The following is a 20,528-nucleotide window of genomic DNA, read 5'->3' as shown; positions in this document are numbered from 1 at the left end:
AAATTGAGTCAGTTCTGTTCTGATCTGTTCAGTGACTCCCAGGATTGGAGTGAGAAGGAGGAAGAAAAGTGAGCCTCTCCCTCCCACCCATGAAGGGAAGGGATAGGAGGGGAGAGAATGAGGCCTGAGTCAGGGCTCTGACTTATAGAAAGAAAGAGAACCAGGAGATGATGAATATATGAGAAATGTCTGTTCTCTGTCTTGTGAGCTGACTGCAATAAAACCATCAGAAAAGACCATACTGTATATTCCTGTCTCTGTTGTATGAAGGAGTGTCAGTAGGGGCCCATCCCCTGAATATCCACAGAGGATTCCTGCTGGCTGGAGGCGCTGCACCCACTAAGAATCAGGTAACCTGTCTTTCCTGTCCTGTTTCTCCCACACCACCGCGGAGCGCTCAGCACTCCTGTTACCTACAGGTCTGCACCAACACCCAGAGAAGCAGATAAGATCATACCCCCCCCCCCCCAATCTCACTTAGGGGTAGATGGGCTACATACAGTATGTCTCAGGATTTACTGATATTGAAAAGAGGACGTCCTACATAATAGGCAAAAATGAAAAATATTTCAAACAACTTGTCAATGTAATCGGGTTCCTATTCAATATCCCTCAAAGTAAAATGTGTTACTTATTATTTTGTCTTCCGTCAAAATAAGTCATTTTATATTTTGGGTCCGTTTAATTCAAATGTTATCTGGTTTGGATTGTCCTTTCCCATTATCTCTTTAAAACGAATTATGCTCCCCCCACCATAAAGCTCACATCTTAAATGTAGCGGTTCAATCCTGGCCTCATTGCTTCTGTCCCACACCCACAGTCACTTCTACCAACCATTGTGGCCAAGCACTGCCATCTACTGCACTTATTTCCTCACCTGCTGTCTCTGTAACTCTCCCAACATACCACTTAGACTGTAAGCTCTCCGGGGCAGGGATTTCCTTTCCTATTGCCTGATTTTATTTGTTGCATGTATTGTATTATAATTCCCTGTACTGTATTGCCTGTCTTGTAATGTGCTGAGTATACTGTGGGTGCTATATAAAGATACACACACATACATACAGTACATGCTGCTATCATTCGCCAAGCACAATGTCAAAAGGGAAAGTACTCCAGCGTTAAAACTGAAGCACTAATGGTGCAAAAAACAACACCAGATTTATCAAGTAGAAAAACCCTATCTCCACTGAGAACTGTGTTTTATTTGATAAACTTGGTGCTGTTTTCTCTCTCTTCATTCTTAGTCCAGTTTTTCAGTCGGAAGACTGATATATAACCTCCACACATACTCATCAAAGTCTCCAAGCACAAACTGCACAACTGGGTCAAAACATAAGAAAACATGTCTTGCAGATTTATGAAAGAAAAAGGTTCAGTAAGACAGGGTTGTGCAAACACTTCTTCCTGCGCCCCCCCTGCCTGCTCTCATCCCCTGCTCGCACCTCCGCCCCTCCCCGCTCAGCTCCGGCATCAAATGACGCAGCAGGGTTATGTGACATCACATTTCCATGGCAACGCGCCGCTGGAAAGTCAAGGTAAGGAAAGTTACAGAGGCCTTGCGTGATCCCCGGCATTTCATTTAAATGCCGCTGGAGCAGCGCGGGGCCTCTGTAACTTCCGCGCCCCCCAGTTTGCGCACGCCTGCTGTAAAGTACAATTAAGTTTATTTTCTTTTGATAAATACGGTGCAGTTTGTTGCTCTAGTTTAGCAGCTGGGACACTTGGATAAATAACATCCTGTTCTGTATGTTAAGTAGGTTTTGAAGTTCCTACTCCAAAGACCTAAAGCACAGCTACAACTTCAACGTATCTGCAATACATACTCCTTGGTAAGGGTAAGTGAAGGAATCACACTGAGATTGTATTGATTTAAGTTAAGCTATAAGGCAGATCACAAGGATTGCAAGTCATCCTGCAATATGTATTTTATATCCATCTTCCTCTGGAATCAGGAACTGCTTTAGGATGTGACAATGACACATAAGATTAAGAATCCCACAGAGATCAATGTTTTACAGTATTTTCTTCGATAAGTCCAGTGCAGTTTATTTCTCCCCCCCCCCCCCTAGTTTTGAAGCTGGTATACTTTGATTATTAGATTCCTAAATCTCTGAGCTCTATTTGGCTGCGTTATTTATACTGTAGGTGCGTTTAACAAGGAATTCAGAAAATGGTGGAAAAATACAGTATGTAAGTTAGTTGGTGCAAAAATGTAACTGATTGTTCGATATGTGGTCATAAAATAATTCAAAGTGCAGAATTTGTATTTTTAAACGTATTGTTGTTGTTATTACTGTATTATTATTATTATTATTATTGTTATTATTGTTGTAGATGGGCTCTGGGGCTTGGATATGATGTCAAAAAAATACAACCAAAACACACAGAAGTTGAAATGTAGGTGAGGGCTTTATTTTCTTAATATAGCGAATGTATCTATTAATTATGGATAATGCTTCCTTCCTTCAGTATATAATTTCACTCTTTTGCATAGTGGGTACAGACTATGCAAATACACAACTCGAAGAATTTGGACACGGGTAACATGTTTCCACAAAAACATTACTGGCCGTGAATTTTTGCTGAACAAATTAAAAACTTTTCTCATACATTTATTTATAAAATGTTTTACCAGGAAGTAATACATTGAGATTTACATCTCGTTTTCCCGTATGTCCTGGGCACAGAGTTATGATGACAAATACATGGTTACAAATACATGGTTACATTAAATGAACAGGGTTATACATTATATATAAAGACATTGCATATATACATTCTACATATACACTAACATTGGACTTTGCATGAAACATCCTAGCACAAATTCAGAGTAACCATGGAAAGGAATACTACAGTATATTGTATCGCCTGGATTCACAGAGTACACGGATACCAGATATAGTTAGAGTTGCACAGGGCCACTGCAAGGGTAGTCAGCACCCATGGCGAACATTCAGCCCAGCCCAGACTTTCACATTTTTTTAAAATTATAGTCCCATTCTCTCTCACCCCCCCACCTCATTCTCTCTCGTCTCACCCCCTCAAAACGCCTCACCCCGCCTCCTCTTCCTCAATCAACCTCCTTCTCCCCTACCTCCACCCCTCTTCCCCTCTTACTCTCACCACACTCCATCCCTCTTCCTCTCTCACTCCCTCCTCCTTTTTCTTACTCACCCCCTCCATCCTCTCTCACCTCCTCCTTCTCCTCTTCCTCTCACCCCCCGCCTACTCTTCTTCTCACCCTTCTTCTCCTCTTATTCTCTCACCCCCACCTTCTCTCCCACCACCTCCTCTCTCACCCCCTCTTTATCCTCTTCCTCTCACCCCCCTCCTTCTCATTTTCCTCTCTCACTCACTTCCTTATCTCTCAACCCCCTCCTTCTCCTCATCCTCTCTCACCCGCTGCTTCTCCTCTTCCTCTCTTACCCCATCTCCTTCTCTTCTTCTCAGCCTCCTCCTCTTCTTCTTTCACCCCCTCCTCCATCTCCTCTCCCCGGCTTCGGTGGAGCAGAGCAGCAGCGGGAGAAGAGGACAGAGGACGACGTCAGGCAGTGGAGGGAGAAGAGGGCGGAGAACGACAGGACCAGGGCAGCAGTGGATGAAGATAGAAGGTGGCGGTTGCACAAGAGGATTGAGGACACGGGAGCGGAGGAGGACAGCAGTGGAGGAAAACGGTGGGCAGCGGTGGGAGAAGAGGACTGAGGACCATGTGAGCCGAGCAGGGCAGCACAAAAGGACAGCCGGGAAGAATCGGCGCTATATCAGCGCCAGACACAGGAAGTCAATACAGACTTCCAGGTCAGACTGGGGTGCGCTCCTTCCTGGCCGTCCTCCTGTGCTATCCTGCTTTGCTCACATGGTCCTCTTCTCCCACTGCCACCGCCCACCATCATCCTCCTCTGCTGCACTGCTCCGCTCCTGCCATCCTCCTCCTCTCCCACCGCCGCCCTCCTCCTCCTCTGCTACCACCGCCGCCCCCAATATGTGCCACCCTAGGTGACCACCTAGTCGCCTAGTGGTAGCACCGGCCTTGGCTTTACATACAATTTTAGCAAAACGAAGCCACAAATTAGTAAGACCATGTAAGTCTTTTCACACCTTAATTTTTCGTGGCTGAACACTAAAAGGTACTCGCGATCATTGGCAAGGCACAACTACCCTCAAGCACCGATATACCCGCATAAAAGTGTATATTTTCTGAGGGTACACACCACAAGTGAACAGTACTAATAAACAAGCAAGTCAATTGCTCAAGGTTAGGTCCTTAGTATTGATATATGAGCAGTGGCGGATTTATCACTTTGCTGCCCATAGGCTCTAAGCTTACTGCCGCCCTTCAGTGTATTATTTACATTTTTTTTTAAATTTAATATAAAAATCAATGGCATTGCAAAACTACAAATTCCATCACCTTCACCACCATTTTAAATAGTATTCTACATTCGCTTGGAAAATTTAGAGGTATAAATAGAAAATACTCTTTGGAACACAAAAAAAACCTCTATCTTTTAAATTAACCTTTAAACCGCCATTGGATACCATCCGTGGACGGATTTCTAGAACCCAATACGCGGATTCAGCAATCCGTTTGCGGATTCTTCAAAATTCATCCACGAGTTGCAGAATCCGCGGAGTGTATTGATAATAATAATTAAGAATCCGTAAAACACGAAGCTCCCTTTTTAATAATAATAATATAATAATAGCATGTTCTTGTATAGCGCTGCTAATTGTACGCAGCGCTTTACAGAGACATTTTGCAGACACATTCTCTGCCCCGTGGAGCTTACAATCTATGTTTTTGGTGCCTGAGGCACAGGGAGATAAAGTGACCTGCCCAAGGTCACAAGGAGCAGCTCCTTCTCTTTTAAATATTAATCAGCTGAAATCCGCGGACCAAAGGAACCGGCTGAACCGCTGCTGATCCAAATTCGTTAAAAAATTTCACCCATATCTAGTAGTATTTCTGATTTATGCACTCGAGTTGAAATTACATTATAACATGATTGAAACATCACTTTTAATAAAACATTTAAAAAAAAATGTTATAGATCAAAATACAGCTGAACCCGTTATAACGCGATCCGTTACAACGCGAAACCACTTATAACGCAATGCAAGCGCGGCTCCCAATTTTCGTATTAATGAATACTTTACAACACGATTATTGGTGTCTTAAATACTTTATTGTACAATGCATACATTTGTACATTATTTCTAACGCGATCCGCTTATAGGGCAAAGCACAGCATTATAAGGGGGTTGAGCTGAATATATTTAAGTGTGTGTGTGTTTCATATACAGTGTACACACTGGTACTGCAGGTTTACCACCAGAGGGCCCCCCCACTTCCTCGTGTCGGTGGCCTTGTGAGCTCCCCAGCCCTCTTTTACACACTGCCTCACTCTCACCTCCCTCAATTCCCCCCTCTCCCCATGTATTTCTCTCTCCCCCCCTGTCTTACTCTTCTTCCCTCTCTTCCTCATAAAGTAAATTCTTACCGCACTCCCATATATCTTCAGTATTTCTCCAATGGTAGCTTGTTGGGGCCAGCTAGGTGGCTGGAATCTCCCATTCACCATCAAACAATGAACATCAAAAATAAATCTCCTCTTACTCGCTGCACTATTCAGTAAGGCCTCGGTCCCGCTGCGCTCGTTGGCGCGGGCGGCCATGTCGCGAGTTCCCCACCAGCAGGGGAATCCTCGCGAGCCGGTCCCGGTCCCCCCTGGCGGCACAGCTGACTACACGCTGTGGCGCGTCAGCCGCTAGGAGACACAAGAGAATGGTGTTTCCTAGCGTTGACGCGTCACGTGGTGTGGCTGTGAGCCAATGGGGAGGGGAGGCTTCAGGAGGAGGAGAGGCTTCGGGGAGCGGGGAGGAGTGTGGAGTGAAAGCAGGTGAGTGCATGTCTGTGTGTGTGTCTGAGTGCGTGCGTGCCTGTCTGTGTGTGTGTCTGAGTGCGTGTGTGCCTGTCTGTGTGTGTGTGTATGAGTGCGTGAGTGCCTGCCTGTGTGTGCGCGCATGTGTGTGTATGAGTGCGTGAGTGCCTGCCTGCCTGCCTGTGTGTGTGTGTGTATGAGTGCCTGCGTGTGTGTGTTTAAAGTTACCCTCAGCAGCTCCAGCTCCAGCCCGTGGAGGGAGGGGGGGGGAGAGTAGCGGGTCCCTCCGCTCAAGCCACGCCCACCCTCCCTGTCAATCCTCCCACTCCCGCCCACCTCCCGCTCCCTACAGACCGCATATCGCGGTCTGTGTATCTCAGCGCACCGCCTGTCTGCAGTGCGGGTGCGCTGACTCTGGGAGCGGGGCCTTAGCCTAAGTCTCAGTTACATCTTCAAACTTTAGGTAGGTAACTAGACTGGTAATCACTCTAGTCATGTATCCCCCGGTCAGTGCCAAACACTAATATAATATATTGTCTGTGGGGCTCAGCATCATCCTGTGTAGTCCTCATCTACAGTAAGTAACCCGTCACTAATCATCAGAGCTGATCAGTTTTCTGATAGATAATTAATTTTACAAAAGACAGAGACGCCCAAAGCTACATTAAATATATGACAAAAATACACCGGGAAATACCTATATATTCTCTTGAAAAAAGGGTCATTTAGTTAAACTCTTTGGCCAAAGCATTATAAGCCCACAAGCCACATCAAGGCATGACCACATTTTGCAGGTCCCAACACTACCCAAAGGGTTTAACTAAATGACATACACCCCAACCCTCTGCTGTATATTGTAACTTATATTCAGCCTACGTAACGGGGCAGGAGGACGGTGCAGAGCACTCAGCTAGCGGATCTGATATGGAAATTAAAGTTGATGTAATACTAGCACACTGTGCTTAAATAAATGTGGTGGACCTCTAATCCAAGAAGCATTCCTTGCATGTCACTTGCGTTTTCAGAATAGCTTACAATTACTGTATAAAGTAGTAAGTCTGGCTACACACGCTTTCTTCTAAGAAAGTCATTACCTGTTTCAGCCACACATTTGTAGTCATCATTTGGTTTTTTTCATCCTGAAAAAAATAATAATAAAAATATAGAATTTTATATGTATCACAAAGAAAATACGTAATTTATTGGACTTTATATGAATTCCAATCAAATCCATCCCGGCTTCTACACAGTCCCTCCCTCCCATCCCACCCTGCATATTCCCCACTGCCAGGTTATCAGGGCTGTCAGCTGGCACAACTGCAGATTGCTTTTCCTGTCTGAAAAGAACAAGGAGTAATAGGCTGATGCATAATTGTATTTATGTTTAAGGAATCTACAGTAAGTAATAATGTTGGATTAGGCGCTCATAAAAAGAGAAAATATGCTGGGTCAACCACATTGGAAGTTTTATCTGTAGCCAGTGATAAAATAAGAAAACTTCAGCCAAAAGACTCCAGCTGGGCAGACAGAAAATTATTTATCTTCAAATGGAGGTTTCCCACCAAGTATCTGTTATTACCTAGTGGGTGCCACAGTGGCCATCAATAAATAACTAAATCCTATAGGCAGCAGCAGGGAAACACATTAATATTTATGGTAGCAAAATGAAAGATGGAAAATTGTGACTCTGTTCTTCAATATTTATATATCTGCTGATTATACTCTTATCACAGGCAGGTTCCTGTACACCATCCGGAAAAAAAAATGCTTACAGTCTAATATTAATATCAGGTCATTATTTATAACTTTATTAATATAAATGACATGCATCGTTTACCTCTTATGTGTGGGCCTGTTAGTGGGATTTGGAAACTGACACGAAATCTAGGGACATGTTCAGGACATGACATTGTCAGACCTATAGATGGCATTTTAGGGAGTGTCATTATTTTACTGTTTTGGTTTATCAGGCATTAATAGGGAATAGCAACAGAGTTTCTCAACTTTACCGATACTGGGATCTGTTCAAATCAATGACCCATATCTGCAAAAGGGTGATAACTGTGAGCACGCCTCAACACACATTCATATGCTCGGGAGTGCAAAGCGTGCTGAGGCTTAGCTCCCTTTCCTGGATCTGAGCCAATGAATCCCAACGGCAAAACTGGGACAAACCAGAGGACAAAAACTACACCCGATGAAAGGGAAATAAAAATATTACTTTCAAATTGATTCCTTTTCTTTGATAAATGAGACGCTGGGGTTTTTTTTTGCATCCGTTTCAGCCCAGTTTTAGGACAGCGCCTTTGATAAATAGACTCCATTGTACAGTAAGTACCTTGTTAGGTCTCGGTAAGTCTTTCGGATCGGGCTAGCAGCTACATCCAGTAATAAAGCGATTACTCAAAGCAAACAATACTTTGCTATACTGTAGCGCTCTGCTGATAGTGGTGCCTGTATACGCCCTCTGTTCTTGTATGTGGAAGTTCATTGCTATGTCAGAAAATTTGAGGTTTGGCACTTTTTATTCTGCCGTTTACCAGTTTAATAGTTAGTTTGATGTTATGGGCACACAGCACACCTCCACCTGCAGGATTCCTTTTACCTGCCTACGTCTTCTGTGTCCTGTGATTGTTTGATCACTGAGTAAAGTAAACAGCTATATGTTGACAGAATTAGGTGTTTTTGTTGTCTTAAGTCACCTGCCTCATGAATTGCGGCATTGTGTATGTACCTGTGAGGTCTGTGTGATTCATTATGTTAATAATCACATGTTTCAGCCCCTGGCTACTCACAAATACACAACAAAGAGACACATTCACTAATCAGGGGTTAAAAGTGGGTGGGGTCTATTAGAGTAAATCACATATGATAGAGGTACACAATGTTACAAGCCATAAAATAAATGTGAAGCAAATGTGTGTTTTTGTTACTAGATTTAGAGTATTAATCATGTAGATTCCAAATGTGAAAAAGATCAGGCTTTTCTGTATACTGAAGATAGAGGACTCTCACTAACTATGGAAAATGAATGTTCTCTGATAAAAGCGCTGCAATGGGAAAAATAGGAATAATCCTGTGGCTATTAAATTACATGGAACGTTAGGGCTAATCATGAATATAGAAGTGACACTGAACAAAACGCAGAATTGTGGGGAGTTGTTGCCTTTGCACATATAGGAACTCCTGTTTTTATTTCAACTTAAAACGAAAAAAACTAAAATGTTTGGGTTACATTGAGTAGCGAAGGCCTTACAGTCTGTGCACAATATTTACCAAAGAAAAAAAACCCAACGAAAAAACATGGGTTTATTTGTCTGGTGCTGTTTTTTGCATCACAATAATTCTACACATATCCCAGAATTCATTCACCTTCGATATGCGAGTTTGCATCGTAATCCTGTGTGGACTGCTGTTAACTTGAATAGCAGTTATGGGATTGTGGTGCAATGACAACCAGTATCAGAGTTTAGTGAATCTCTCCTACAGGGCCATATTTACTAGGCAATACTAAGTCGTTAGATACCTAATAGCCTATTAAGCTGAATGCCTCACATTTTAACACTGGCCCATATCTCCAGGGATGCGCGAACCTCTCGCATGAAGTCGGAAGCCACGCGGAATTGGAGAGAAAAACCCACGACGCAGTCAGCGTTTGCGAACGATTCGCCTAACATGACGTCAATGCGCGTTTCATTTTAATTTAATATTCTCATTCTCTAAAATCGCAAGATTCGCTTAATACAGCGACAGTAAATAGGTGCCGCAGTCCGTGTGTTTTGCTCACGGTCTGGGAATATTTAGCTGAACTCGTACTCATTTGGCGAATTTGAGATAAGGCGAAACATTTTGCAGGGAATCACGTTTTTGAAGAAAAACTTAAATAAAAAATACCTTCGCAGATGCAATTGGAATAGAATCTCTACTACAGTAGGGGGGCTGCAAAACAGGGACCGAAAATCTGTGCCAGATTTATCAAATTAAGATATAGGTTTATTTGTACTTGTTTTGGCCCAGGAAGTACATCAGCACATTCGTGTTTTAAGTATATTGCGTCCTCAGTACAAGTTTTAGAATTTAACGGAGATATTTGACTTTTTTATACACCAGATTTAAATTGGTGGGTGACGTAGAACAAAAGTCAAATAATAATATTTTCATTAGCATTAGAGATTTACAGATGACCCCCCCACACCCCCCAAAAATACCATTACATATTATTTTGAGATAAGCCCATTTTAAATAATCAATTGCATGGTTTGCGAATATGCAACACGGCAACCAGGGAGAGACTATGTGACAATCCTGCAAATAATGTTTCAAATATATTTCTGGATGAAGGATATGGCAGCACGTCCAGGTGAGCACAAGTTACTTGTTCCAAAGTATTCCTAAATACAGGCATACCCCGCATTAACGTACGCAATGGGACCGGAGCATGTATGTAAAGCGAAAATGTACTTAAAGTGAAGCACTACCTTTTTTCCCACTTATTGATGCATGTACTGTACTGCAATCGTCATATACGTGCATAACTGATGTAAATAACGCATGTGTAACAGGCTCTATAGTCTCCCCGCTTGCGCACAGCTTCGGTACAGGTAGGGAGCCGGTATTGCTGTTCAGGACGTGCTGACAGGCGCATGCGTGAGCTGCTGTTTGCCTATTGGGCGGTATGTCCTTACTCGCGAGTGTACTTAAAGTGAGTGTCCTTAAACCGGGGTAAGCCTGTACACAGAAATGAACACAAATATAGGTTTAATTAAGCAGTTGTGTAATTGTGCACTCACCACGTCTATCAGCTGAGCGATGGACAAGCCGAATTTGACAATGACGACGTCGGAGGTATTTGGCACAGGTCTGGACCATCGATTATAACCAATGAACAGGTGTTTGAAGAGATGTTCCTCAGCATGAGAACGGGTTCTTTGCAAGCAGGACGCTGTGCAAAAAGAGGAAAAGTAAGAATAATATATATATTATACTATATATATATGTAATTTATTTTAAACGAAGTAATACTGGATAAACGGATTCATGAAATTGCATTGCAGGCTTTATCACAGTGTAATGACCCCCTAATATTCTTGCTGTATGTATTGGGGGAACTTGCAACTCGGCAGATTCCGGATGAATACTTTGGAGGATTGTGACATCCTCCTATTGTTTTAAACTCCTCAGCGACTCTACCTACAGTACTCACAAGTGATCCACTTATAGGTAGCTGGCAAGATTATTTACACTGTGGGAGTCTGAGAGATCTTTACCAGCTGTATGAAAGAGAGAAGCAGAGGAAGTTCAGCTGTTGAGACAAGGTCAAAATGTATTGTTAGCGTAGGCTGGAGGAATATCATCTCTAGATAAAAAGTATAATTAAAGATCTGCTCTTTTAAGATGCATTAGGTGTACAAAAGTTTGAGGTCTGGAGGGATGTACATTGGTATATTTTAGTTCAGCTACAAAACGTGGTGAAAGATGGGTAAATAGAACTGTATATAATGTGTTTTCCTTATACAGCACTGACAGGGTACACAGCACTGTACATAGAATGCTGCAGGCACAGATCCATAAAAGGGTGCTAAGCGTTAGCATGACTTCACCCACATTCATATGGGAGTAATGGTATTCCAACGCTTGCCCCCTTCTGTTAACCTGGTTCAATGGCCTGCAGAGCATACAGTCTAATTGAGGTGTCTTTCCCAAGGTCATAATAAAAATTGACACTGGGACATGAACTGTGTTCGACAGCTTTAGGGCAGTGAAATTACTAATAAATCAGTCCACCTTACCATATTAAAGGGACATATCTCTCTGGGGCTTATTTATCAGTCCCTCAGATGCAAAACTGGTGGTTTAAAATACAGAACCAGAATTAGGATAAATATTTGCATTGAGAAACTGGAACATGACCCCCATTGCGCATATATATATATATATATATATATATATATATATATATATATATATATATACATATATATATATCCAGTCTTACATTTTTGCTGCAGTATTGCTGGGCTATGGATGTGGAGGGATGCATATCCCAGGCTATTTTTGTTGGGGAACCCTCAGGAGTTTCAGCACCTTTTTATTAGAGATGAACACGAAACCCCTATGTACAGTAGTAACCATAACATTATTAGGAATGGTGCACGAATTTTAAACGAGCCGGACCCCAAGATTTGTGTGCAACTTTATCATTATATACTGTACTCACACTTATTGTGGTTTAGTTGATGTACAGTTGATATCAATTCATTTTATTTCAACAGGGTTCTGCCACCTTTTTCCCTACAAAAAAAACCCCTTGGGCATGTCACAAATTGTTAATCTATGGCTATGGACTTTGTTGATTCCTAATGAGATTTTTTGCTAAGCCAAAATAGAAACCCATTAAATTAGCGATGCCTTAATTAGCAGACTTCATCACTTACCAGCTAATTTCTTGTGATCTGTTATTTGTTATAAAATAACAGTTATTTTCCAGTTAATAAGCAATCAATGTGTCTTGCGGTTGTAGACACAATAGGGCCTATGTACTAAACATTGCTAAGAGCTTTTTTTTTTAGCATAACATTTCATTTGTGCTTTTCTGCCCCTATGTATTATGCTCAAATTTCTTCATTTGTGCCAACTACATCCAAAACAAAGCTTCCATTTGTGTTGGCGCCCAGAAATGGACTGCGTGCGGAGTACAGAAGTACATTGTATACTGTATGCATCACAAAATCAACTAAAAGTGCATCAAAAGAACCCACCGAGTTCCACTTTGTGTAAACACTAGGGTGACCAGATGTCCCGGTTTAGCCGGGACAGTCCCGGTTTTTTAATCTCTGTCCCGGCTGCCCTGCATTCTGTAAAATTTCCCGTTTTTTTGTGGCTGTCCCGCTTTTGACCATCAGAGCAGGGGGGGCAGCAGAGAGCAGACAATGCAGGGAGGAGCGCAGGGGGGTCAGAGCTGCGGAGCCCCAGCAGTGAGAACTTCCGGTGTCTGCTGCCAGGGCTCAAGATGGCTTCCCCCTCCCATGCAGGTATGGTACAGAATGGGGGACACAGACACACACAATATGGGGGGGGGGGAAGGGAAGAGACACAGAGAGAGGCACAGGCACAGCATGGGGAGAGGCACAGGCACAGCATGTGGAGAGACACAGAGAGAGGCACAGGCACAGCATGGGGAGAGACAGAGAGAGACACAGGCACAGCATGGGGAGAGACAGAGAGAGACACAGGCACAGCGAGAGACAGAGAGAGAGGCACAGGCACAGCGAGAGACAGAGAGAGAGGCACAGGCACAGCATGGGGAGAGACACAGAGAGAGGCACAGGCACAGCATGGGGAGAGGCACAGGCACTGCATGGGGAGAGACAGAGAGAGAGGCACAGGCACAGCATGGGGAGAGGCACATGCACAGCAGCATGGGGAGAGAGACAGAGAGAGGCACAGGCACAGCATGGGGAGAGGCACAGGCACAGCATGGGGAGAGGCACAGGCACAGCATGGGGAGAGGCACAGGCACAGCATGGGAAGAGACACAGGCACAGCATGGGGAGAGACAGAGAGAGGCACAGGCAAAGCATGGGAAGAGACACAGGCACAGCATGGGGAGAGGCACAAGCACAGCATGGGAGGAGACAGAGAGAGAGACACACAGGCACAGCATGGGGAGAGACAGAGAGAGGCACAGGCACAGCATGGGGAGAGGCACATGCACAGCATGGGGAGAGGCACAGGCACAGCATGAGGAGAGGCACAGGCACAGCATGAGGAGAGACAGGCACAGCATGGGGAGAGAGAGAGGCACAGGCACAGCATGGGGAGAGACACAGAGAGAGGCACAAGCACAGCATGGGAGAGGCACAGGCACAGCATGGGGAGAGGCACAGGCACAGCATGGGGAGAGACAGAGACATGGACACAGGCACAGCATGGGGAGAGACACAGAGAGAGGCACAAGCACAGCATGGGGAGAGGCACAGGCACCGCATGGGGAGAGACAGAGGCGCAGCATGGGGAGAGACACAGGCGCAGCATGGGGAGAGGCACAGGCACAGCATGGGGAGAGACACAGAGAGAGGCACAAGCACAGCATGGGGAGAGGCACAGGCACCGCATGGGGAGAGACAGAGGCGCAGCATGGGGAGAGACACAGGCGCAGCATGGGGAGAGGCACAGGCACAGCATGGGGAGAGAGAGAGAGAGAGACAGAGGCACAGCATGGGGAGAGACACAGGCGCAGCATGGGGAGAGGCACAGGCACAGCATGGGGAGAGGCACAGGCACAACATGGGGAGAGGCACAGGCACAGCATGGGAGAGGTACAGGCACAGCATGGGGAGAGACACAGAGAGAGGCACATGCACAGCATGGGGAGAAACACAGAGAGAGGCACAGGCACACCATGGGGAGAGACAGCGTGGGGGGAGGGGCACAGCGTGGGGGGAGGGGCACAGCGTGGGGAGAGGGGCACTGCGTGGGGAGAGGGGCACAGCATGGGAAGAGGGGCACAGCATGGAGAGAGGGGCAGAGCATGGGGAAAGGAGCACAGCATGGGGAGAGGGGCACAGCATGGGGAGAGGGGCACAGCATGGGAAGAGAGGCACAGCATGGGGAGAGAGACACAGAGTGGGGGGGGAGAGAGACAGACAATTGGGGGAGAGAGAGACACACAAAGAATGGGGGTAGAGAGAGAGACACAAAGATTTGGGGTAGAGAGAGAGACACAAAGAATGGGGGGAGAGAGAGACAGAAAGGGGGGAGACAGAGAATGGGAGAGAGAGACAGAGAATGGGGGAGAGAGACAGAGAATGGGGGAGAGAGACAGAGAATGGGGGAGAGAGACAGAGAATTGGGGAGAGAGATAGAGAATGGAGGAGAGAGAGACAGAGAAAGGTGGAGGGAGAGAGACAGAATGGGAGAGAGAGAGAGACACACAGAATGGGATGGGGGAGAGAGAGAGACAGACAGAGAATGGGGGAGAGACACACAGAATGGGGTGAGGGAAAGAGAGACAGACAGAGAATGGAGGGGAGAGAGAGAGACGAGAATAGGGGGTGGGGAGAGAGAGACAGAAAATAGAGGAGAGACAGAGAATGGGGGGGGAGCATGGAGGGTAGGGAGAGAGAGAATGGGGGAGGGAGAGAGAGAGAGAATGGGGAAGGGAGAGAGAGAGAATGGGGGAGGGAGAGAGAGAGAATGGGGGAGGGAGAGAGAGAGAGAATGGGGGAGGGAGAGAGAGAGAATGGGGAGGGAGAGAGAGAGAGAATGGGGAAAGAGAGAGAATGGGGAGGGAGAGAGAGAGAATGGGGGAGGGAGAGAGAGAGAGAGAGAGGGGGGGAGAGGGGGAGAATGGGGGAGAAAGAATGGGGGAGAGAGAGGGAGAATGGGGGAGAGAGAGGAGGAGAGAGGGGGGAGAGGGAGACGGAGAGAGAGAGGGAGAGAGAGAGGGGGGGGGAGGGGGAGAGATGGGGAGAATGGGGGGAGAATGGGGGAGAGAGAGGGAGATTGAGGGAGAGAGAGGGAGAGAGAGGGTGGAGAGGAGGAGAGAGGGGGGGAGAGAGGGGGGAGAGGGAGAGAGAGAGAGAGAGAGGGGGGGGGGAGAGGGGGAGGGAGGGGGAGGGAGGGGGAAGGGAGAGGGGAAGGGAGGGAGATGGGAAGGGAGAGAGAGGGGAAGGGAGGGAGAGGGGGAGGGAGGCATTGTTGACGCAACATAAATTAGAAAATATATGTTAGTGCCTAAGGCCCAATATAGGTATTCTTGAATGTTTGGTATTTCTTTTCATTTAGATATCTAATTAAAATCAAAATAATGTCTGTTATTCTTGCAACGATTCTCCTCCTTCTGATGTGCTGAAATTCCAAGTGTGACTTGTAAACCTGCTCTCCCTTAAAAATAAATGATAAATCTGATACTATTGTGTGCTCCAACTCTGCTCCAATTTTGCATCCCAGAGACTTTGATATAAAGATCCCCCAGACACAGGAGGCTGTTCTTCAAAGGACTTTGAAAAGCGAAGCATTAGCATCACTGTTATCAAAAAATCTCTATTAAAACTGATAGATTTATTTGAGAAATGGGGTGCAATTTCTTGCACCAGTTGTGCAGCTGGGATGTGTTGATGGAAGACTCCATGTAACTCTTTGAGGGTTATTTAAGAAAGTGGAAATCGGGTACTATCCTTAAAAACCAAGGCCATTTGCTAGAGTAACTTGTGTTTCTGCCAATCTGCATTTATAAAGCTTATTTTGATGTGTTCTTGCCTGTGTTGCCCAAAGTAACCATTAAGTGGCTCAGTGAGTAAAGACACTCATTATGTAAACAAAGACATTAAGCGCTGTGTACATTAATGGTGCTATATAAAGACATATATAGACTTTGAATCTGGGAGTTCATTGTGACCTTGGGCAAGTTACTTTATCTCCCTGTGTCTTAAGCACCAAACACATAGATTGTAAGCTCTACGGGGCAGGGATATATGAAAAAATTATTGGTTTGAAACAGCTGATCCAGTAAGGGGCACAAAACAACTCACCGAGTGAATGAAAAAATAAAAAAAACTTTATTAAACTACATATTAAAAAACAAAAACATTGTTCCAAACTGACAAACGGGTTAATTTGATAATAAGTAGTTTATTGCAAAGTATGATCATACTCATTCAAAAGACTCTCCGCCAGGGAGTGTCCAAGCAGGCTTTTTATACATTTCATTTCCTTTGTCTAAAATGTGTTACTGGGCAGATTATACTAACTACTCCTTAATTCTTAAACAATCATCTTACAGCTCATTAAACCTGGTTAGAACTGTCCTAACACATATCTGAATAGGTACCTGGTACAATCTCTCACAAGGAATCTGGGCGTTACTTCGGGCACAGTCGTAAATCTACTTAGAAGCGAAACCCCCATCTACACCAGACACACAAATGGATACTAAAGACATAACAGATATTACAAAATGGAAACTGAACATCGTTTCTAATCCTCCCCCAGAGACGACCCCCCCCCCCCAGTCCATTTAAGTAATATCAACAGTATCTTCATTTCAGCAATATAGAAACACAAAATCACTGGCGCCTAGATTAACCATACAAAACACCCAGAATGATCCCAAATGAATTGGTTAACCAGTCCTTAGTGTCCAATCAATATCTGATGATTCTTGATAGATGTGACAGAGCAGTTTCCAAATGGTGTTAAGGCACTTAAGTCTCTCCCTCTGTGCTGTACCCTAGTCTGGGTGCTCCACAATGTAATCACAGGGCTGGGATGCCGCCGTCACGCCTGCCTGTTGCTCCGTTAGCAGACCCGCTGGTCACGTCGCAACCAGGTGACGTCACTCGCATGCGCACCGGCACTGAAGGTCCCGATCACTCACTGTAGTAACAGCGCGTAGCCAAACCACTTTCCCAAGCGATATGGACAGGGAAAAGGCTGACAGGGGATCGGCTCCACTCCTCACAAATGTCCACAAACTTGCTATAGTCACAAGACCACCCTACGCGTTTCGAGACGCAAGTCACTTCGTCAGGGGCAATTTCAGCAATTTTACTTCATCAACACTGATGCTTGAAAAACTAAAGCAGTCAAAACTGATGCATTAATGTTTGATACATTGCGGGTTATTCATTAAACTGTGAGAGTGCTGATCAGGGCAACTCCCATCCCGTTGAATAGGAATTTCCCTGAGATAATGCCCCGATTGGAACTATTGCAGTTTGATCAATAATCCCCTCTGACGCTTTTAAAAAATATATTTCTTGGCATCAATTCAATGGAAAAAACCCACAAGATTGCTGCCGGTTTAGCCAGAATTACTGCACCCGGAGCCGCAGGAGGAAAAAGCAAACTGCTACGGAGATGGTAAAAGCTGCGGCTGTGTGTGGGGGTACGTTATGTCAAAGACAACTCCCCAAAGACAATATCTCGCTCAAGGAGAGAAGCCACGAAATCCAGACCGGGGGGATTCCTGAGCACTGAGAACACTGAGGCTGGCTCCATCTGTATGTGTTCTAAGATTTACAGTGCATCTGATCTCGGGCGCACTATTAGAGAGGGTTGGGGTTCCTTACAATGCATCTGATCTCAGACACGCTATTAGAGAGGGTTGGGGTTCCTTACAATGCCTCTGATCTCAGACGCACTATTAGAGAGGTTTGGGGTTCCTTACACTGCATCTGATCTCAGACGCGCTATTAAAGAGGATCAGGGTTCCTTACAATGCATCTGATCTCAGACACGCTATTAGAGAGGGTTGGGGTTCCTTACAATGCATCTGATCTCAGACGTGCTATTAGAGAGGGTTGGGGTTCCTTACAATGCATCTGATCTCAGACGTGCTATTAGAGAGGGTTGGGGTTCCTTACAATGCATCTGATCTCAGAAACACAATTAGAGAGGGTTGGGGTCCCTTACAATGCATCTGATCTCAGGCGCGCTATTAGAGAGGGTTGGGGTTCCTTACAATGCATCTGATCTCAGACACACTATTAGAGAGGGTTGGGGTTCCTTACAATGCATCTGATCTCAGGCGCGCTATTAGAGAGGGTTGGGGTTGCTTACAATGCATCTGATCTCAGGCACACTATTAGAGAGTGTTGGGGTTCCTTACTATGCATCTGATCAGAGGTGCACTATTAGAGAGGGATGGGGGTTCCTCAGAATTTCACTTAGGGTTCCTTAACAAAAAAAAGGTTGAAACCACTAGTCTGGTTGGTTGTTCCAGTCATGAAGTGCACGGTAAGTACTGAAGCACTCATTTATTCTGCACTATTGCAACTGGACTAACAGCTATTTTTATTTAATTCATAAAGTAGGAATGCAACCAGCAGAAAATTGTGGCCAGGACACTGTGAGGTCATTAGTGACATCAGAATAGGAGGATGTGGCTAAATTGCAGCTGCTGCCATTTGCCTGGTGTAGTCATCACTCATTGATCAAAATGCTGTCTGACTTTAGACAGTATTGTGAGGTCACGTGAGACATCATAATACACTGAATGTTGGTGAGCTATAAATGCTGAAGCCAGGAGGAGTTATCATTCATTCATCAGTCTGGAGCAAAGGAGGAGGAGGAGCGCTTCCCTGTAACAGCATCAATAACATCCTGATGACCAATGAGGCACAGAGAGATGTGAGTGCAGTTTATTCTAACAAGGGCCAATTGGGACAAGTGATGGAACACCAGACCACATGTTGCATTTGAGATATTTATGAATTGGCTGAATATTCTCTTTAAAAGCAGCAATTCCCCTGTGAGAGAGTCAAGAGTTAACTCTCTGTTCAGGCACAGGAGACAGCACCCTAGTGTCAGGTCTTCTAAGCTATTTCAAGTAATCTCCCGAATGCAAGGGGTTTAAAGCCGCCAGAACTGAGTCTTTCCTCAGCATGCAAGGATGCGGGTTGGAACGGTTCCCTGACCGGACACACACCCAGCAACGGAAGTTGAACAAGCCTGTAAGGACACAGGGTTTGTCTTCTAAGGAAGCAGGGCTGACCTATCTGCAATGTGTAACAGTCCACAGAGGGATTACCTGGAAACTCCTGGGACGGATTCCCACCACCTCCGATAAGAACTTATGTTGATTACAGATGTGCTGTATTATGCTGTGACCTGTTTGAACTGATAATTAGCTTAGCTAACCAGTTGGTTAGTCAGGGCCTGTTCTGTTTAGTCAGTCTCCCTAATGTGGAGTAGGCTTTTCTGTTTATGGTTTTGTTTTGTACCTAACTTTCTGTCTACTTGTGTGGAAAATAAACCACCGAAATGATTGTCTCAGCACAAATGCATTTGTGTGGACTCTTTACTGACCTCGCCTACAAAGTCACTCCGTCACATTCCCCCGCAAACAGATGTGTTTGTTTGTGGAGTCCAGCCATCTTCCTCCACACACAGTTCAAAGCCCACCCCACCTACCCTCACACCTGCGTCCTCCCTGAAGATACCCCTGACCGGGGCTTGCGGGAGTGCCCAGCTGAAAACACAAGGCCTGTGAGAGAGTGCCCAGCCAAAAACACGGACAGGGCCTGTGAGAGAGTGCCCGGCCAAAAACACAGGGCCTGTGAGAGAGTGCTCGGCTGAAAACACGGGGCTTGTGAGAAAGTGCCCGTCTGAAAATAACCTGTGTGTCAGAAATGCTCCCGGGTGATGTCACAGAACCTTATAAAGTGTATATGTGGATAAAACCAGATATCTGGTAACTCTACTCAGGTGCATCAAGCGCTCGAGACAGCAGGTGTGGAAGGGAAAGCTACCAGAACAGGCAGAATCTATAGAGAAGGAGCTCGCTCAGGAAGGTGCTGCAGAGATGAGATGTTATATTATTACAAATAAAATGGTAACAAAACAGCTTCCTATTGGAAAGGGGAATAGGATTGTGCCCATTACTAGGTCATGTGCCGACAGGCAAGCCCTATTAAGCACCGCCCTCCCCCAGGTAGGAAGCAGAGGTCTTCAGAGCTGAACCAGATTCATTTCGATGTCCCACCACATCGGACAATAGCAAGCCATCATCTTCAAATCAAATCATAAGCGGCTTCCTATTGGACCATGTGACCGGGGGCTTTAAAGTAGCAGTCCAAGCTTATATATATGTGCGTGTATGTATATGAGGCATGTATGGCGTGTGCGTGTATGTGTATA

The 20,528-nt window shown here is 45.3% G+C and overlaps 1 protein-coding gene across 1 annotated transcript in view; it reads right to left on the bottom strand.

Annotated features, from left to right (window-relative positions):
- CHRNA2 (cholinergic receptor nicotinic alpha 2 subunit) overlaps positions 1-20,528 on the bottom strand; it is a 119,881-nt gene that overhangs the window by 45,027 nt on the left and 54,326 nt on the right. The window contains exons 3-4 of the mRNA XM_075598617.1: positions 10,679-10,830; positions 6,983-7,027 (exon numbers count right to left, since the gene is read on the bottom strand). Of these exons, the coding sequence (XP_075454732.1) occupies positions 6,983-7,027; positions 10,679-10,830 (197 nt within the window). The remainder of the gene's footprint in view (positions 1-6,982; positions 7,028-10,678; positions 10,831-20,528) is intronic.

Source organism: Ascaphus truei, chromosome 4 (genome assembly GCF_040206685.1).
Source record: "Ascaphus truei isolate aAscTru1 chromosome 4, aAscTru1.hap1, whole genome shotgun sequence".
NCBI classification, from domain to species: domain Eukaryota; kingdom Metazoa; phylum Chordata; class Amphibia; order Anura; family Ascaphidae; genus Ascaphus; species Ascaphus truei.
Note: the sequence above shows the minus strand (reverse complement) of the source record. Positions and strands in the feature narration are given on the sequence as shown.